This window comes from Centrocercus urophasianus, unplaced genomic scaffold, assembly GCF_019232065.1.
Source record: "Centrocercus urophasianus isolate 14NV4802_14NV808 unplaced genomic scaffold, USGS_Curo_1.0 seq_9, whole genome shotgun sequence".
Classification (NCBI taxonomy): Eukaryota; Metazoa; Chordata; class Aves; order Galliformes; family Phasianidae; genus Centrocercus; species Centrocercus urophasianus.
The window spans coordinates 22,463,867-22,480,568 of NW_024885532.1; the positions used below are offsets into that span (position 1 = coordinate 22,463,867).

A 16,702-nucleotide genomic window follows, 5' to 3' on the forward strand; every position below is an offset into this window, starting at 1 on the left:
TGAATATTTTCTTTGGATCTCTCTTATTTTCCACCGTTGCCTCTGTGCCATTAATATAAAAATTCAGTGGTTTCCTCAGCCTTGTGTTTTATAAGATTGAAGCACATTTCTCTGCAGTGTGCTTAACACCTGTGAACAACTCCTCGGTATTTAACAGAGCCACTAATTCTCAAACTCCTTTTGATTCCAGTTCATGTTTATTTGGGGTTTAGTTCATTAAGAGTATTTTATTATTGCATGAATAGAATACTATAAAAAAACAGTTAACTAATCAAAAGCAAGAATTACATCAAAATTAAGAGTTGTACCAAGAGAGAAGTTACAGTAAATTTTTAATAATGGTTGGAAAAAAAAAAAAACACTTTTCCCACCAACCATGTGCTTAATAATTAAACAGTTTATTCAAACTACCAGAAAATAAAAGAAACACATTTAAGTAAAAGAATAAAAAGACTGAAAGTTTACACAAATTAACAGCAACTGAAAACATGATTGGAAGATAAGCCATTCAGTTAATTCAATTATAGCAGCTGCTGTTGATTTATTTACACCTCACAGAAAAATTCATTGTACACAGCAAGTAGGAACAAACCCAGAGGAAAAAAAAAAAAAGAAGGTGTTAATACCTGCAGAAGCAAAACTGATTTTTCATAAAGAAAAATTTTTAACCAATATCTATATGAAATTAGTCTTAAAAAACATAATGCAAGAATACACTGATGCTATTGTTACAGAGGCTGCAGGATAATGCTACCAGTTCTGCCCCTATTTGAAATATCAGTGCAGAAATAGGTAATATGATTTTGAAGTAAATTCTGATATTGTAGGGGGTTGTTTACAGAAAGATGCATAGAAAATGAGAGTGATGATGAATTGACTTGCTGCAAAACCCAGAAGTGAGCAGTTGGGATGGCTGATGAATACATGAGGAGGAAGATGAAATGAACCAGCACAACAGTAACTGCATTGTCTCATCAAAAGCAAATTTGAGATGAACAACTGGAGTAGGGATGCATGTAAACGATGGATATCAATAAATGTCAGGGGGAAAAACAATGGATGATTCAAACAGCACTTTATATGTTTTCTTGGAAATATTAAAGAATCTGCACTGTTATTAAATACCGGTTTATCAGTATTTATAGCATAATTTAGTCTGTGGGATTTATAAAATCGTTGGGAACCAAATGATCAAAAAATGCTAAAAAAAAAAAAACCCCTGCAAAGTAATACAACTGTTAAGACACTTCACATTGAAATATGCCGCGTGCCATTGTACAAAATGAGCTATTTGTTCAACATTTCAAACATTACAAGTCACCGCAAACAGGTTTCTAGGACGCAGCACCCAATTGCTACTGAGGGATTCTGGAGCTCTGCAAACTCCATTCTTACCCTAACAGGAGAGGACGATTCCTCTGTACTTCGTTTCTGTGGCTCAGCCTCAACATCTTGGCGTTTGTTCTTCATTCTTTCCCGGAGATCTCCAGTAGGCCTTTCTGGTGACCTGTATAATACAGAAACTTAATATAACCAGTTCTGTGGGATTATTTTAAAAGGAATTCAATCTTAACTCTATTTGTTATTAGTATATATAGAGAGATCTAAATCTCTCAATAGAAGCGATGAGGATGACAACAAATTATTCAGTTTTAATGGGCTTAAGCATTAAAAAAAAAAAAAACCCTCTTTCAGAACACCAAGACAGATTTAATTGTACGTACGTATGGCACTATGTCATGGCTCAGTGGCCACTCTACATCAGCTACAGGTGATGCTAGCACCAACAAACCTATTTTTTCTGATCGTCATACAAATGTATTTCACCATAATTCAGATTGTGTCTTTTCAAATATCTTTAGCCTCCTCCATATTCTAAGCTATGTTGATCTGTATAAATACATAAATGTAATTATTGCAGAAGCAAATTTACTGAACAACAGCAGCTAGCTACACGGAAGCAAAACTCCAAACACAGATGCAAGTCCATAAGCACTGATCATCTGACTTATTTGTCATCCACTCATGACCTTGGTCAGAGTGCTAACAAAGAATAGCTATCACAAGGCCACGTAGCAGAGGAATATTCTTGGAGGCCTCCTCTGTTTTCCATCTTGCATTAATATCATTCTTTCATTATTCACTTTTAAGATATTGGATGAACTCTACCAGTCATACAACTGTGTTTTCTGTTAAAGGCATTACTGTGGTGAGGGAAGGGAGAGTGGATACACCGTATTTCTTAAGCTATCTTTGCTATTCTATCACTTTCTACTGTAGATTTAAAAGTTAAAAGTTGATTTATCCCCCAATGATTAAAAGAGAACAACTCTTGTGCTTAACAAGCTCTGAGGCAAAGGGGACGTAGCAGCTCCTTCAAATGATCTTTCAGTGGAAGAAAATTTCTTCATACGAATCTAGCTTGATATTGAGTTTGGCACTTCTGTGATGGCTATTAGCTTTAATTACATATACTTCTGTGAAACGGTTGTATGAAAGTACTGGATGTGTAACTAAGCATTTACATTAAAGCAATAAAGAACTACAAATTCTATTTTAGCTGATTAGAAGCTATATCTAATATTTGTATTTTAAAAAATCGTATTTACTTCTTTTTCCAGTCTGAATTTGTTTCCCTTTAAAAATAGTTGTTTCTCCCACATCTTTGTCATGCAATATATAATTTGTAAAGTTTCTCCTTCAGCATATGCACGTAAAAATATTTAAACTAGTAAGATTTCATTTTCAACCTGCGCTCATTTGATACACAGTAATTTGCTTCCACTTCCTCCTTGGCAATGTTATCTGCATGTAATTCTTTAAACAGCATTACAAGGTTAAATGTCCTGAGATGTAAGAAGAAAAAAACCAGTGACTGTTCTCGTCGCTAAATGCATTTAATTCATCATGCAGTTGTAAATAAGATCACTCAGTGTCAGAGGAAAGAAACAGAACTAGCGTGCTGCTTCTTTCAGCACTAACAAGCACCAAAAAAATAAATAGCATACAAATACAAACAAGTTAATTTCCCTGACTGCAAAACTATATCATCTCTAAAGTACCTGATTTCTATGAAAGTCGTAATTCAAGGTACTTTTTTTCCCTCCCATTTTAGGAACAGAATTCCTTTGTGCTACCAAAATTCTCTGAAAGCATTCCAAACCATCTTCCAACATTAAAGTGGCAATTCAAAGCTTAAACTTTTTAATGGTACTTCAGGTATGGAACAAAGGATCCAGATTTACAAAAACTAAACATTAATTTAAAACACAAAAGAGATTATAGATAGTATACTAGTAACATTGTTTCTCAAGAATAGTAATTCTCAGGAAAACCTGATGGCTGAAGGAGAAAGCAGAACTTGCATTGAATGTAGTTCACATACTCTCTAGATACATATAATACTTCATTTTATATATAATTCTGGTTTGTTTTTCTTTTTTATTTGGAGTGGAAAAAAGATGAAGTTATTTCAACCTGAATACCTTTTCCCATGTGGAAAGGGGAGGGAGGAAGAAAGAACTCAGCTTATTAAGAGTATTCAGATTTGCTTTAAGATTACAAAAGTCATCAGGAAATCACAGGAAAGAAAAATGCTACAGCATGAGGATTCTGCTGCTGTGCTCTTCTGCTTCTTGTTTTTTGTCTGCTTGGTTGGTTAGCATCTTTCTTTTTATTATTATATTTTACTTTTTTGGCTTTAGGAGAACACTGGACTGAAGGTAATCAACCAGTTGTTCTGCACACTTCCTCCCACCAAACATCATAACATAAAACACAAGAGAGACAGAAGTTTTAAGAAATTTTCAGTCTCATTTTATTAAAGAAGTAGTTACTCAGGAAGCTGTGACTGTTTTCAGATATTCTGGTTTAATACACAGGAAAACAAAGTTGGCAACTGGCTAACTTTGCCAGTGCACCACAAGTTTAATTTTAAGAAAGGGCCTCCTTCCTGCACGTTGTTTTTCTCCTTTCCAAAAGAAGGCTTTCTGTTATTCCAATACACTCTGCTGAATTTCAACAGGAAAATACCATTTTATTCCACTGTTTAACAACACAGGTCTACAGCGCAACTGGTAGAGCCCTTCACAAAAAAGGCTCCACAGTATTTCCACTGTACACTGAAAGAAAATGATTAAGTGGGAAAAAATTATCTCTAATGAAATAGCACTCTGTGTGGGGCCCATATTTCAAATGCTGAATTTCATCATTCCAAACGTTAAGCTGGGAAATGATTTGAACAGCGTTACTTTCTGCAACAACTCAGTTTTCTAGACAGAGCAGCTTGGTTAGGAAACATAAGTTTTGCATATTCTTGTTTGCTTCTACCTTCCAGTGCCAGGAACAGCCCCCTGGAACAGGCACACATTACAGTACCACTAGAAGAGAAAATAGTGGGTGTATGTATGCGCATGGGTGTGTATAGGCAGATCAGTACATAACACACATAACTGAATGCTCATTAGACATCCTGCTTTCAGTCTCCTGTACCACAACATTTGTACTTTTTAAAATCCATACTTTTTTTTTTTTTTTAAACCTACTACTATTGGAGTTTCAGTTTGTTTTTTAAATCTAGAGTAAGGATTCAGACTGCAGAAGTTCAGGCAGGCAACAGAAAAGCACTACAAAATCACTGATCCTAACAATGCTGTAAGACAAACAGGAAAGCTGCCAAGCAACTAACAAAAAGCCAGTTAGAAGAGAAAGAGGGCAAAATTCCTCATGGGAAGGCTTATTTACATGCAAGTCCTTCCTTATTGGCTTCTCCTTCCTTTAGATGCCTGGAAGACAGGCAGCTCTATTACTATATTCTTAAGCTTATCAGGAAAACTTTATATGCAAAAATATACTGGCTGTTTCTAACAGAAAGATGAAAACTCATGCTGCAAGCAGCAGCATTAATGCTGAAAGTGTATGCATGCTCCCTTTAAGAGGCTTTTTTTTTTTAATACTTCAGAGACAAGTTTTCCTACTGGCTGACAATGCTCTGAACTACAGGAGGCATGGAAGCATTATGGTCACATAAAACCATTAACAGTGAGACTTCCTTCAGGCAGGTATGAAATAGGAGGAGCGAGACAGAAAGGCAGTACAATGTGCTGCTCCCAGCCAAGCTGTCTGCTAACCAGACAAAAGACTTCACCAGCAGGGAAGGCTGAATGCTTGCAGTCACACCACCAATATGCCCCAGGTACCTGAACACAGATACTGCTTAAACTGAACTGACGTGGAATCAGCATTAGCTTGACTTGCACAAAGGCAATAGATAACATTTAAAATATCTGTATAACATTTGTTAAAAAAAATCTGCAATGTTAAATAGCGTAAAAATAACATTTTTATTATGCAAGTGAAACAGGTTTTTCTGTGCCTAGCCAAGAGCTATCAAGAGAAACTTCAGAAGAGTGCTTTTCTCATTTGTTTGTTTTGGTGGGAAGGTTTGCCTCCCTCTTTTTGTAGTTGCAGTAGTGTTTCTTTTTCAAAACATACTAAATGTTGAATGCCAAAGGTATCAGGCAAATGAAAAGCCAGATCTACCCTTTGATCTTTTTAATATTCTAACAGGAAGAAAAATTTAGTAATAAATCAGCATTATTCTTAAGTGTTAGTGGTGACAGTGAAGCAGAAACAAAGCTTTAGTTATTAAAAGAAACATGACTGCTCTTCAAATGGCCAAGCAGAATCACACACTGCATGTTCCAAATACTTGAAAGCAAAGAGAAAGTGAGGCACCACATTCAAGTTTTTAAACTTCTCTCTGTCAGTAAGTCACACATTTTTCCCCACATTAGGAATGTTCTGTGCAGAACAGAATAAGACCTTTCATACACTGAAAGAAACATTAAACTTACTGACATATTTTGTATCCCAGCTGCTACCACCTTAGAAGCAAAGGGAGATAAATAAGCAAAGTCAAGGCCATCCTGAGAGTGTGGCACAGGAACAGAAAACAGAACCAGAACCTCCTGCCAGCCTTCCTGTTTGACCTTCACCGTGTTGCTTTACATCTTGATGCTTCAGTGCTCCTATCCATAATCTACAGGTGACACTGACATTACTGCAGCATCAGGAAACAGTCATTTGTAAAATGTGAAGCTTTCATACAAAGGGGTGCTATGAGAAAACTATGCCATCTTTTTGGTCCTTTGTAATGACAACAGTAAAACTTATTATTAACATTTAATTTGTTAAACAAGCATACAGTGTTGCACCACACAAAGGACAGTGGGGAAAAAAGTACTTTGAAATGATAACAACATACAAAGAGACAAAAAATTATACATATACATGTGTGTGTGGTAATTTTTTGAATTTCCTCTCTTGATCTATTTGCCCAATATCTGATAAAGTCACAAAATTCTGTTTTGAAGAGTTGCTGCTGTAGAGAAAGGACAGAGATACCTTACTTGTGAGACAAGGTAGTGAAGGCAGAAGGATTACAAGTATGAGATTGCTGCTGTAAGTAGTTACAACACGATGTGTTAGTAAAGGACAGAAAGGCATATCAGAAGCTGCAGTGATGCTACAGTCAAAAAAAAATAATGCAGTAAGGTACTTGATTTTCCTACTTCAAGTAATCCAAGAAGTTAATCTGTATTCAGTGGACTCCATTTTGTAAAGCTGCATGCACACAAAAATCTTGGGAAAACCCACTGCACATTGCCAAATCAATTGCTTTGAGCAGCTTCACGATACAACTGGTTACTGATATAACATACCATTAGGCACACCACAGCATTTCATTATTTAAAGACAAAAACAAAAGACATAGTCGTAAAAGCTATTTTCCTACAGCATGTGAAGAATTCAAAGTGAGTTCTTGATTTACCTTCTATAACTGCTGCTATAGCCTTTACCTCGTGGTGAAGGGCCATGTACGAATCTACATGTGTTCCCATAGAGGCAGTTGCCAGTCTTCAGCCAGTTACGGCACTGTGTCTAAGAGACAGACATCACTGGGTGAATTTCACACTCATTTCTGGAAATACCATTGGTGTGAGTGTGGCAGAACAAACAAATGACTCCACATTAACTCCCACTTATCTGTAATTTCTATCTATCAGTAATATAACTCTAAAAAAAAAAAAAATAATCAACAATGAGCATCAGGTTTGGCAGAGCAAAATTTAAGTTGGTGGAAATAGTATTAAAGAGTACAGTACTATTGCTCTTCTCCAGAAGATGGGACAACACAGGTAATGTGAAAGTTCTAGTACTCGAATTTTGGACACCCATGCGTTAAGGAATTCTTTTCACCTTTACTAACATCTGTGACAGCTGAGTATTTGGCACTTGTGAGCTACTCTTTCCCACCATCTAAATCCTGGAAAAGAAGATGCCGGGGTGGGGAAGAAAAGAAGAATGTTTTCACAACTCACCTCTGCAGTACTTCCAGTGCTGGGTCCAAGCCTTTCAAACACACTGGGTCTTCTGGATGTGCTATCGGATATGGTCTTGGTATTTTCCACTGTGACCTTCCTTCTAATTTTTGACATTTTGTACTACTTCAACCAAAAAAGAAAGCAAAACTGTAAAATCCTTCAGTCTGGGCCTATTGACACTGAACTCACATAAACAAAATAGCATGATACACGTTGCAAGAGTTGCTGCAGAGGTGATGAAGAAATTAAAAAAAAAAAGTCATAAATGAGTGAAATGTCTTTAATTACAAGGAATGCTTCTGTTTCAAACTAGTCAATAGAACAGCGGTAACGACAAATTTTTACTTTATTTATGAACTGCTTTGGATTCTTCAGCTTCCCTCCAGGAAAGATCATACAGCGTTATTCATTTCGGTAGCAAACAAAAACAATACACTGCACAGATTCTTGTCATGTACCTTTGTGCAACAGCTCAAGTGACTTCAAGTGAAAAAATCTTTTGACGTTACTTCACCAGTCTCCTAGAAACAGGTTCTGCCCACTAAAAACTCCCATTTTCAGAAATGCATCTAAAAATGAGAGTTCCATTTCTTCTTTTTCCTCTTGTTTTTTCATTGTTACATATGAGAACCTACTGGAAACCATCCTGAGAGCATCCACACTCTGCATTTATTACTGGTTTGTACTGTACAACTATTTGGGACTGGCTGAGTATTGGAAAAAAAAAACAAACCACGCTGCAATACAATTCTTAAGTTTATAAAGTAGTAACTACTTTTCATTAAAAACAGATTTTGAAGAAAACAGGATGCAAGTTTGACAAATAGTAACTCACAACTTATCTTACCTGATAAAGAAAGGAGTTACTGAATACAGAAAACAAAACAGTATAAAAATAAAGCATGATATTGGGCACTTGAGATGGACTGTACAAAAAGAGCAAAATGGGCTCTAACAACTACTGTCCATTCTTTAAGGGCTACCAATCTGTACCAAAAAAAAAAAAACAAAAACACCCAACAACACACAAAAAACAACCAATTTGAGAAAGCCTGCCAGCTGCAGAACAATTTAAATACCACTCAAAAACCCAACTACTTTACAGCAACTTCCATTCTGGAGCTCAGTAGTCACTACAGAATGATTAGCCAAGCACTAATCTCCTACCTTTCTGCTCTTATCCTTGGGTTATTCTGTTCAACGCGCACACAAGTAGCTAATTTCTAACACCCAAACACGAGCCACAAGTGACAGAAAGCTCATTCACACAACCAGAAGAATAGATACCTAATCTAGCCCCCAGCAGGTTGGATTAGTACAAAACATCACCAGTCCGATCAGCATATGCTCCCATAGCATTCAGACTGTAAGCTTCCATTCTACAGCAGAAGGAATTGATGATAACATATGTATGTATACAAAATATAACACCACTGCAGCCTAAATTTTACAACTGGCACTTTGATAATACCTGTTCTTATTTTCCTTGTACCATGGTGGAAATACATGATCTGAATCCCACTGTAATTCAGTGATGAGACCTCACTTATCGGTCTGACATCAGTGCACTTTCTATGAAGGAAATAAGCTTTTAGTGACTGCTTCAGCTCCCTTATACACAACAGAAGGAAGCTAATGCTGTGTACTTGCACTTGAGCCACTCCCCAGCTCAGCTCTACTGACTCCTCCTCCAAGCCAGTGGTGATCTGAAGGCCATCTCCCAAGCAAGGTTCAGATAACCAAGCACTCAGAGAGCAAAAGACAACCATGTGGTGTATATACCAGACATTAAAAACAGTGGCTAATATTAATTAGTGCTCTAGAGGATGGAAGCAGACAGTGAAACTGGAGAATTCGCCAGTAGTAGGAAATTATTTGGGTTAGTAAAAACTGTGGAGGAGAGAGATTTCCAGAAAGATCTAATAGAGTTAGAAAATCGAGTAATACAACAACAGATGAAATGCAATTAAATACAATGTAATGCACACAAGAAGAAATGATTTTATCTAAATACTTGATGAGTTCAAATTAGTCCAGTCTTCTGAGAAAAAATAATTAGGAGTCATTGTGGACAGCTCAATGTGCAGCAGTAGTTACAAAGTCTGACAGGATAAATCATTGAAGTTAGAAAGCAAACATCACCCCTAGGCTAGCTGAGCACCATCCTGTTTCAGGACTGTTCCATTCTGTATTTTAGCAAAGAAAAAACAACAAAAAACAAACAAACAAACAAAAACCCCACTGAATTTGTAAAGTTCCATGCAGCTATTCTTGAATATAGGATACAAAAATATACTGATGTATGCAAAAGCATTTTTTATTAAGACAATCAGATTCCAAATATTGAACTCTGTTTAAATGGTCACAGTAAAAAGAGCCATATCTGAAACAAAAAGGGTTAGAAGAACGGCACCAGCAATGGCAGGGGGTTCAACACATGAAGGACAGATAAAATGAGTGCACCTAATACGTAAGTACAGCACAGCAACATGAGAGCAGGATACAAATACAACATAATTGCAATCATTTTGCCTCCTAACTTGAATATCCTTTTATTCCCAAATAAATCAGAGGCAAAATACACTTTAAAAAAAAAAAAAAAAGCAAAGAAAACCCAAAATTAACAAACATCACCATGTTACCCTTTACCCAGCAATTAATGCCTTCTGGGAATTCAACTCTACAGAAAATGATGAGGTCTAGGTCTAAAAGAATAGAAGGAAGGAGGGGAGAATATCACTGCAACCAAATGGATAACTTCATTTCAACTACAAACTTCACCAAACTTAGGCCGATACCTATGAGGGAATTAAGAAAACATCATCCAACCCTGAATCTTTTAAGGTTTGGGAAAAGAAAAATACAACAACCAACTGATTTTCAATCAAATAAACACTCGGAATGTGAAAATAAAATACAAGTAGCATCCTGTCAATTCCACCCTTACGCTCTGCTCCACACCCATTGGTTTCCTATTAGAACTATATGATTTCCAAACAGAAGAGCTACTTCATAAGAAATAATTTTAAGCAAATGAAAACAGCATGCTGGGACTGCACAGCACATTGCTTTCTGTATACACAGATAACCTATCACACATTATCTACCACATTCCTGCAGCCAGAACTGCACGGTGAGAATTCCCTTGTCAGAGAACAAAGCTGTGACACAGGAGGGCAGGGTTAGAGTCCAGGCATGTAATTCAGAGACAAACTGAACAATATCCACACACTGAAAGATGCACATCACGTGTGGGAGGATGTATCTCAGTATACAATCACTCCTGTTCTCATTCCCCCCAAGACCAAGCAAGGCAGATAAGCAAAAAAATCACTAAAACAGTGCTGTACTTGACATTCTAGATGCAAAATGGCAGCTTTACTGACAAGCATAGAAGCATTCCCCTTGGTCACAGACAAGTATTATGAGGGGAAAGGAACAGAAAGCTTAAGTAAAACATTTCCAGATTCTTCTAATGGCAAATTAATGGATAACTGAGATTAAACACCCAGTAAGAATTCCCACAGCTTGCTCACTCCTTCACATCCATCTCATGCTGCTTTACCATCACAGCCCTGCTGCCCACCCCACACTGATGACCACTGCTGACCCATCATTTCCCCTTCCATCCAACTCTGCAGCCTGAACTGCCCAGGGTTTCACACAACACTGAGCATTGGTGTGGGCCAAGCCTTAAGCATCCAGATTTCCTGTACTATTCCCTGAATTATTTCAAATAATTATGACAACAATTTAAGTTTCTAAACAGAAATATATCTAACTCTCTATTGCATGGTTAAACCTTCTTAGGGTTTGTGAAGCATCTGCAAATTCTGCAATAGTGTCTTACTATTAACAAATATATTAACTTCCATAACAAAAACACTAAGATGCTGATTTAAGAGGATGAAGTTGATCTCCTTAATTCTATACCTAAGGTTTTAACTGTAACAACCACAAATCATTACCTGTCCATATGGGAACAGTATTTGCTGGACTGTTTCATTGTACATTCAGTATAACAACTTGTTCCACCACTATAACTACTTGTTCACTTATAGATACACCAATGTTATTCTTGAAAGGAGTAACTTTCCAGACTTTCTGGAAGTTTACTTTCTGGAGTAACCTCCAGAATGTCAGTAACAGATTGTTTCTCACTATCTGAAATGTAATTTGGAGTGAAATATACATTTATAAAGTAACATCCTACACCTAAATGTAGCTGGATTTGAGTATATCTATAGGGCAATAAGTAAGTAACTGAAATCACTGAAGTGTTATAAGATTGACACAATATCCCGCAACATTCTGCTTACTATCAGCACTCCTACCTTTGGAAGTCTTAATACTTTTGCTTAATACTTCTCTTCAACAGAAGTATGATGTTACACAAAGCCATAACAAGTGAAAAACATCTGAAATGTGCTTTTTTCCTGTTAGAAAACCCTAATCCAGTCCTCTGCAAACATCAATCCTGCTTCTACAAGTAAAGTAGTAACTGAGAAATAACACAGCACAAAGTTCACAACAACTCTAAGGAGATGAAGTCTCCTTTAAAGTCCAAGCCATTGGTATCAAGTATGGCAACATCCACTCATGCATACGTGGACACCACGCACAGCCTAAATATCATCAACACCCTACCTGTGAAGCAGTAAATAACACCTATTCAAAGTAACAATCAAATTTTAGAAATTAAAATCTAATATAACTTAAGACACAAACTGATTGCAATACTCCAGGATAAATTAAATCATTAACAACCAAGACTTAATAGAAGCTTAAAAAGAGGAAGGTGCCAGGGCTCCTCTCCATTTTTCCAAATGAAGAGGTTTGAGCTGAAAGGCTTTAGATTCTAATCACAACATTCACATTTCCACAGCACAGTGCTAATCAAATAGTGACACCTGAATAATTTCCATACTTTCATTACCTAAGAATACTGCTAAAAACAGTAAAACGTGTAGTTAACCAATTTTCAAGATTCCTATACTTGTTGGGATGGGACATCTATGCGATGCCAGCCTAGCAGCTTTCAATTTTAACTAAGAAGCCTGTCTGATAGAAATTATTCCAAGTTTATTTCTACAGCCACACGGTGTTAACCCATCTGAAGCTATCACTAATTTAACATAGGACGTTTCCCCATTAGGGATGACAGACAACTGCCTTCTCACCGACATAAAAACATGATTAGCTTTCTACATCTGAACAGATAAACGAATAACAAGGCCTGAGGATGCCAACAGAAGATATGCAGTACTCCATACCTCACCTACTCCGCCTACTAGGAGATGTTCCAGCAGATCAAGAGGCAGTCCACACAGACTGGTGAGGACAGACCTAAGCTCGCTCAGCCTTCTAGGTGATCTGAGAGATTCATTCCAAGCTAAGCCGTTCTACGACTCTGTGGTATGATACCAAGCGTGCTGGATGCCCACTACCTGCAAGCTGACAGCCACGTTAACACGTGGCACACTGCCTCACCTCAGCTAACCAGCTGAGCAGCGGACAGGCAGCAGCACAGTGAACCCCACAGCGAGGCCGTGCCTCCCTCCCGATCTACTACTGGCAGAGAGGAGGGAGGAAATGGGGGTTCTGGGGCGGGGATGCAGTGCAGAGGCTAAGCGAAGGGGGGAGGGGGAGCAGACCGCCCCACAGGGCGCCCTATGCTGAAGGGGGGAGGAGGGGAGGGCGGTTAGTGCGTAGACTCCAGGCAACCGGCAACCTGACAAAGCGGAAACTCCCTCACGGTTAGAGCGGGAGAAGGGGCCCACTGACGGCAAGGACAAAAGGAGCCACACAAACAGCCCGCAGACGAGAACGCGGAAGGCCCCGGCGGGCCGCCTGCCGAGCGGCTCCCTCGCCTCCTCCCTTACCCCTCCCTTTTTCCTTTCTCTCCCCTCTCTCTCCCTTCCGGTCCTCCCGCGCCCCGGCTGCTCCGCCGCACTCACCTGCTCCTTCCGCTGCCGCGCCGCTCCCCGCCGCCTCCTCCGCCGCCGCCCGGGGCGGAGAGGGTGGGAGGGGGTGAGGGGGGAGTCCGTCCTCCCGGGCCTGAGCGCGGAGCGACGCGGAGAGGAAGGCGGGGAGCGCCGCCGCTCCCGCAGCCCCACGGCGCCGCCGCTACCGCTCCCGCCCTGCCCCGCGCCACGGGGCCGCGCTGCGCCCGGCTGCGCTGCCCTCCCGGCGGCCCCTGCGCCGCCCGGCGGCGGTGGTGGCGTCGGAGGGGGCGGGAGAGAGAGCGGAAGTGGCGGCGCCGCCATGATGAGGTGGGGCGGGGTTCGATGGTTGCTGAGCTCTGAGCTCGAAGCAGGTGGTCTGTAAGGTCTTTTACAACCGGAGTCGCTCTGTGGTGCAGCCCAGCTGTCTCATCCAAGTCAACTTGAGCAGGCTTTCTGCTGTGCTGTATATCCAGCGTGGCTTTTTGCTGTGTCTTGGACTGCAAGAATGCTTGGCTGCAGGATAAATAATCATGGCCAGCTAATGGTAGCAGAGCAGCCCGTGGGCAGCTCCACTCAGTATCAGCAGTGAGGCCATCATCACTTTGCCTTTATCTAAAGGTGAGAAGGTCCCGTGTGAATGTCCTTTCTATTTGATAGTAAATCACAGAATGGCCAGGATTGGAAGGGACCTAAAGGATCAAGAATCTCCAACCCCCCTGCCACATGCAGGGCCACCAGCCTCCACATTTAATACTAGACCATGTGATGAATAGAGTTGTTTTCTTGTAAGAAAATCCAGTAATAGCTCAAATGGCCAAAATGGAGGAATCTTCTAGAATCATAGAACTGTCAGAACTGTGGAAGGGACACTTAAAGGCCATCTGGTTCAACTCCCCTGCAGTGAACAGTGATGCCTGCAGCGCAGTCAGGTGCTTGCAGCCCCTCCAGCCTGACCTTGGGTGTTTCCAGAGATGAGGACATCCACCGCCTCCTTGGGCAACCTGTGCCTCACCACCCTGATTGTAAAAAGCTTTTTCTTATATCCGGTCTAAATCTCGCCTCTTTTAGTTTGAAACCATTTCCTCTTGTCCTGTCGAAACAAACCCTGCTAAAGGCTCTATCCCTTCTTTCTTACAGCCTCTCTTTAGATACTGAAAGGCCTCTTTCAGGTCTCCCTGGAATAGAATCACAGAATCATAGAATCACAAGGTTGGAAACAACCTGTAAGATCATCTAGTCCAACCGTCTTCTCATTACCATTGCTACCACAAACTAAACCAAATCTCGTAGCTCCTCATCCAGAGGTCTCTTGAACACTGCTAGGGATGGTGCCTCCACCACCTCCCTGGGCAGCCATTCCAGTGCCTGACCACTCTCTGAGAGAAAAAAGTTCTCCCTTATGTCTAATCTAAACTTCCTCTGATACAACTGCAGCCATTCCCCCGGGTCCTGTTTGTTGCCTGAGAGAAGAGGCCATACCCCTCCTTGGCACAACCTCCCTTCAGGCATTTGTAGAGTGCAATGAGGTCTCCCCTGAGCCTCCTCTTCTCCAGACTGAACAACCCCAGCTCCCTCAGCCACTCCTCAGAAGGCCTGTGCTGCAGACCCCTCATCTGCTTTGTCACCCTTCTTTGAACCCACTCCAGGGCCTCAATGTCTTTCTTGCAGTGAGGGGCCCAAAATTGAACACAGTACTCGAGGTGCGGCTTCACCAGAGCTGAGTACAGGGGGATGTCACCTCCCTCCTCCTGCTGGCTATACTATTTCTAATGCAGGCCAGGATGCCGTTGGCCCTCTTGGCCACTTGGGCACACTGCTGGCTCGTGTTCAGCTGAGCAACAACAACACCCCCAGGTCCATTTCCTCTTCACAGTCATCCAGCCACTCATCCCCAAGCCTGTAGCGCTGCATGGGGTTGTTGTGCCCAAAGTGCAGGACCCGACAGTTGGCCTTGTTGAACCTCATGCCATTCACCTCAGCCCAGCGATCCAGTTTATCTAGATCCTTCTGTAGGGCCTCCCTACCCTCAGGCAGAACAACACCACCTCCCAACTTGGTGTCATCTGCAAACTTACTGAGAATGCACTCAATCCTTTCATCTAGATCATCAATGAAGATATTAAACAAGATGGACCCCAGTACCGACCCCTGGGGGATACTGCTTGTAACGGGTCACCAGCTGGACTTCATTCACCACTACCCGTTGGGCACGGCCCTCTACCCTGCTCCTTACTCAAAGAAGGGTATGCCTGTCCAGACCACGGGCAGCCAGTTTCCCCAGGAGAACACTGTGAGAAACTGTGTCAAAGGCTTTGCTGAAGTCTAAGTAGACTACATCAACAGCCCTTCCCTCATCTACCAGACTGGTCACCCAGTCATAGAAGGAGATGAGGTTGGACCTGCCTTTCATGAACCATGCTGGCTGGCCTGATCCCCTGGATGCCACACACGTGCCGTGTGATCTCACCCAAGATGATTTGCTCCATAACTTTCCCTGGTACTGAGGTCAGGCTGACAGCCCTGTAGTTTCCCAGATCCTCCTGATGGCCCTTCTTGTAGATGGGAGTCACATCAGTGAGCCTCCAGTCCTCTAGGACCTCTCCAGATAAACAGGAGTGCAGGTAGATGGCAGAGAGTGGCTTAGCAATCACCCCTACCAGCTCCCTCAGCAACCTAGGATGGAGCCCATCTTGTCCCATGGACTTGTGACAGTCCAGATGGAGGAGGAGTCTTCTCTCTGGAGCCTTCTCCATGCTGAACAGCCCCAGCTCTCTCAGCCTGACCTCGTAGGAGAGATGTTCCATCCCTTGGATCACTTTTATGGCCATCCTCTGGATGCACTCCGACATCTCCTGTACTGAGGACTCCACATCTGGACGCAATACTCCAGGTGAGGCCTCACCAGCACAGAGCAGAGGGGCAAGATCACCTCCCTTGCCCTGCTGACCACACTTTTTTTGATGTGTTTGGCTTTCTGAGCTGCAAGGATACATTGCTGGTTATGTCCGGTTTTCCATCCACCAGTATCCTTAGGTCCTTTTTGTCAGGGCTGTTCTCTGTCCTAATATCCCCCAGCTTGTACTCACAGTGGAGGTTGCCATGACCCAGTTACAAGCCCTTGCACTTGGCTTTGTTGAACCTCATGAAGTTCACCTGAGCCCACTGCTCTATCCTGTCTAGATCTCTCTGGATGGCAATCCATCCTTTGGGTGTGTTGACCACACCGCACAGCTCAGTGTCATCAGCAGGCTTGCTGAGTGTGCAGTTGATCCCACTGAGGGTTCCCATTGTTCCCACTTAATCCCCTCATCTTCTATAGATGAGGTCTGCCCTGCATTCTTTGTGTAGATCAGAGATCCCTACTACACCCGG

At 41.3% G+C, this 16,702-nt stretch overlaps 1 protein-coding gene across 5 annotated transcripts in view; it reads right to left on the reverse strand.

The window, feature by feature from the left end:
- The window catches only part of ZC3H13 (zinc finger CCCH-type containing 13), a 44,740-nt gene extending 31,320 nt beyond the window's left edge, over nt 1–13,420 (reverse strand). For 2 of the 5 annotated variants that reach the window (XM_042838711.1, XM_042838710.1), the window contains exons 1-3: nt 7,383–11,864; nt 6,833–6,942; nt 1,396–1,507 (exon numbers count right to left, since the gene is read on the reverse strand). In XM_042838711.1, the coding sequence (XP_042694645.1) occupies nt 1,396–1,507; nt 6,833–6,942; nt 7,383–7,499 (339 nt within the window). In that variant the 5' untranslated portion in view covers nt 7,500–11,864. Of the gene's footprint in view, nt 1–1,395; nt 1,508–6,832; nt 6,943–7,382; nt 11,865–13,342 lie in introns of those variants that run through there. The other 3 variants (XM_042838709.1, XM_042838708.1, XM_042838712.1) reach the window with 3 other exon arrangements.
- Nucleotides 13,421–16,702: the final 3,282 nt, after the last annotated feature.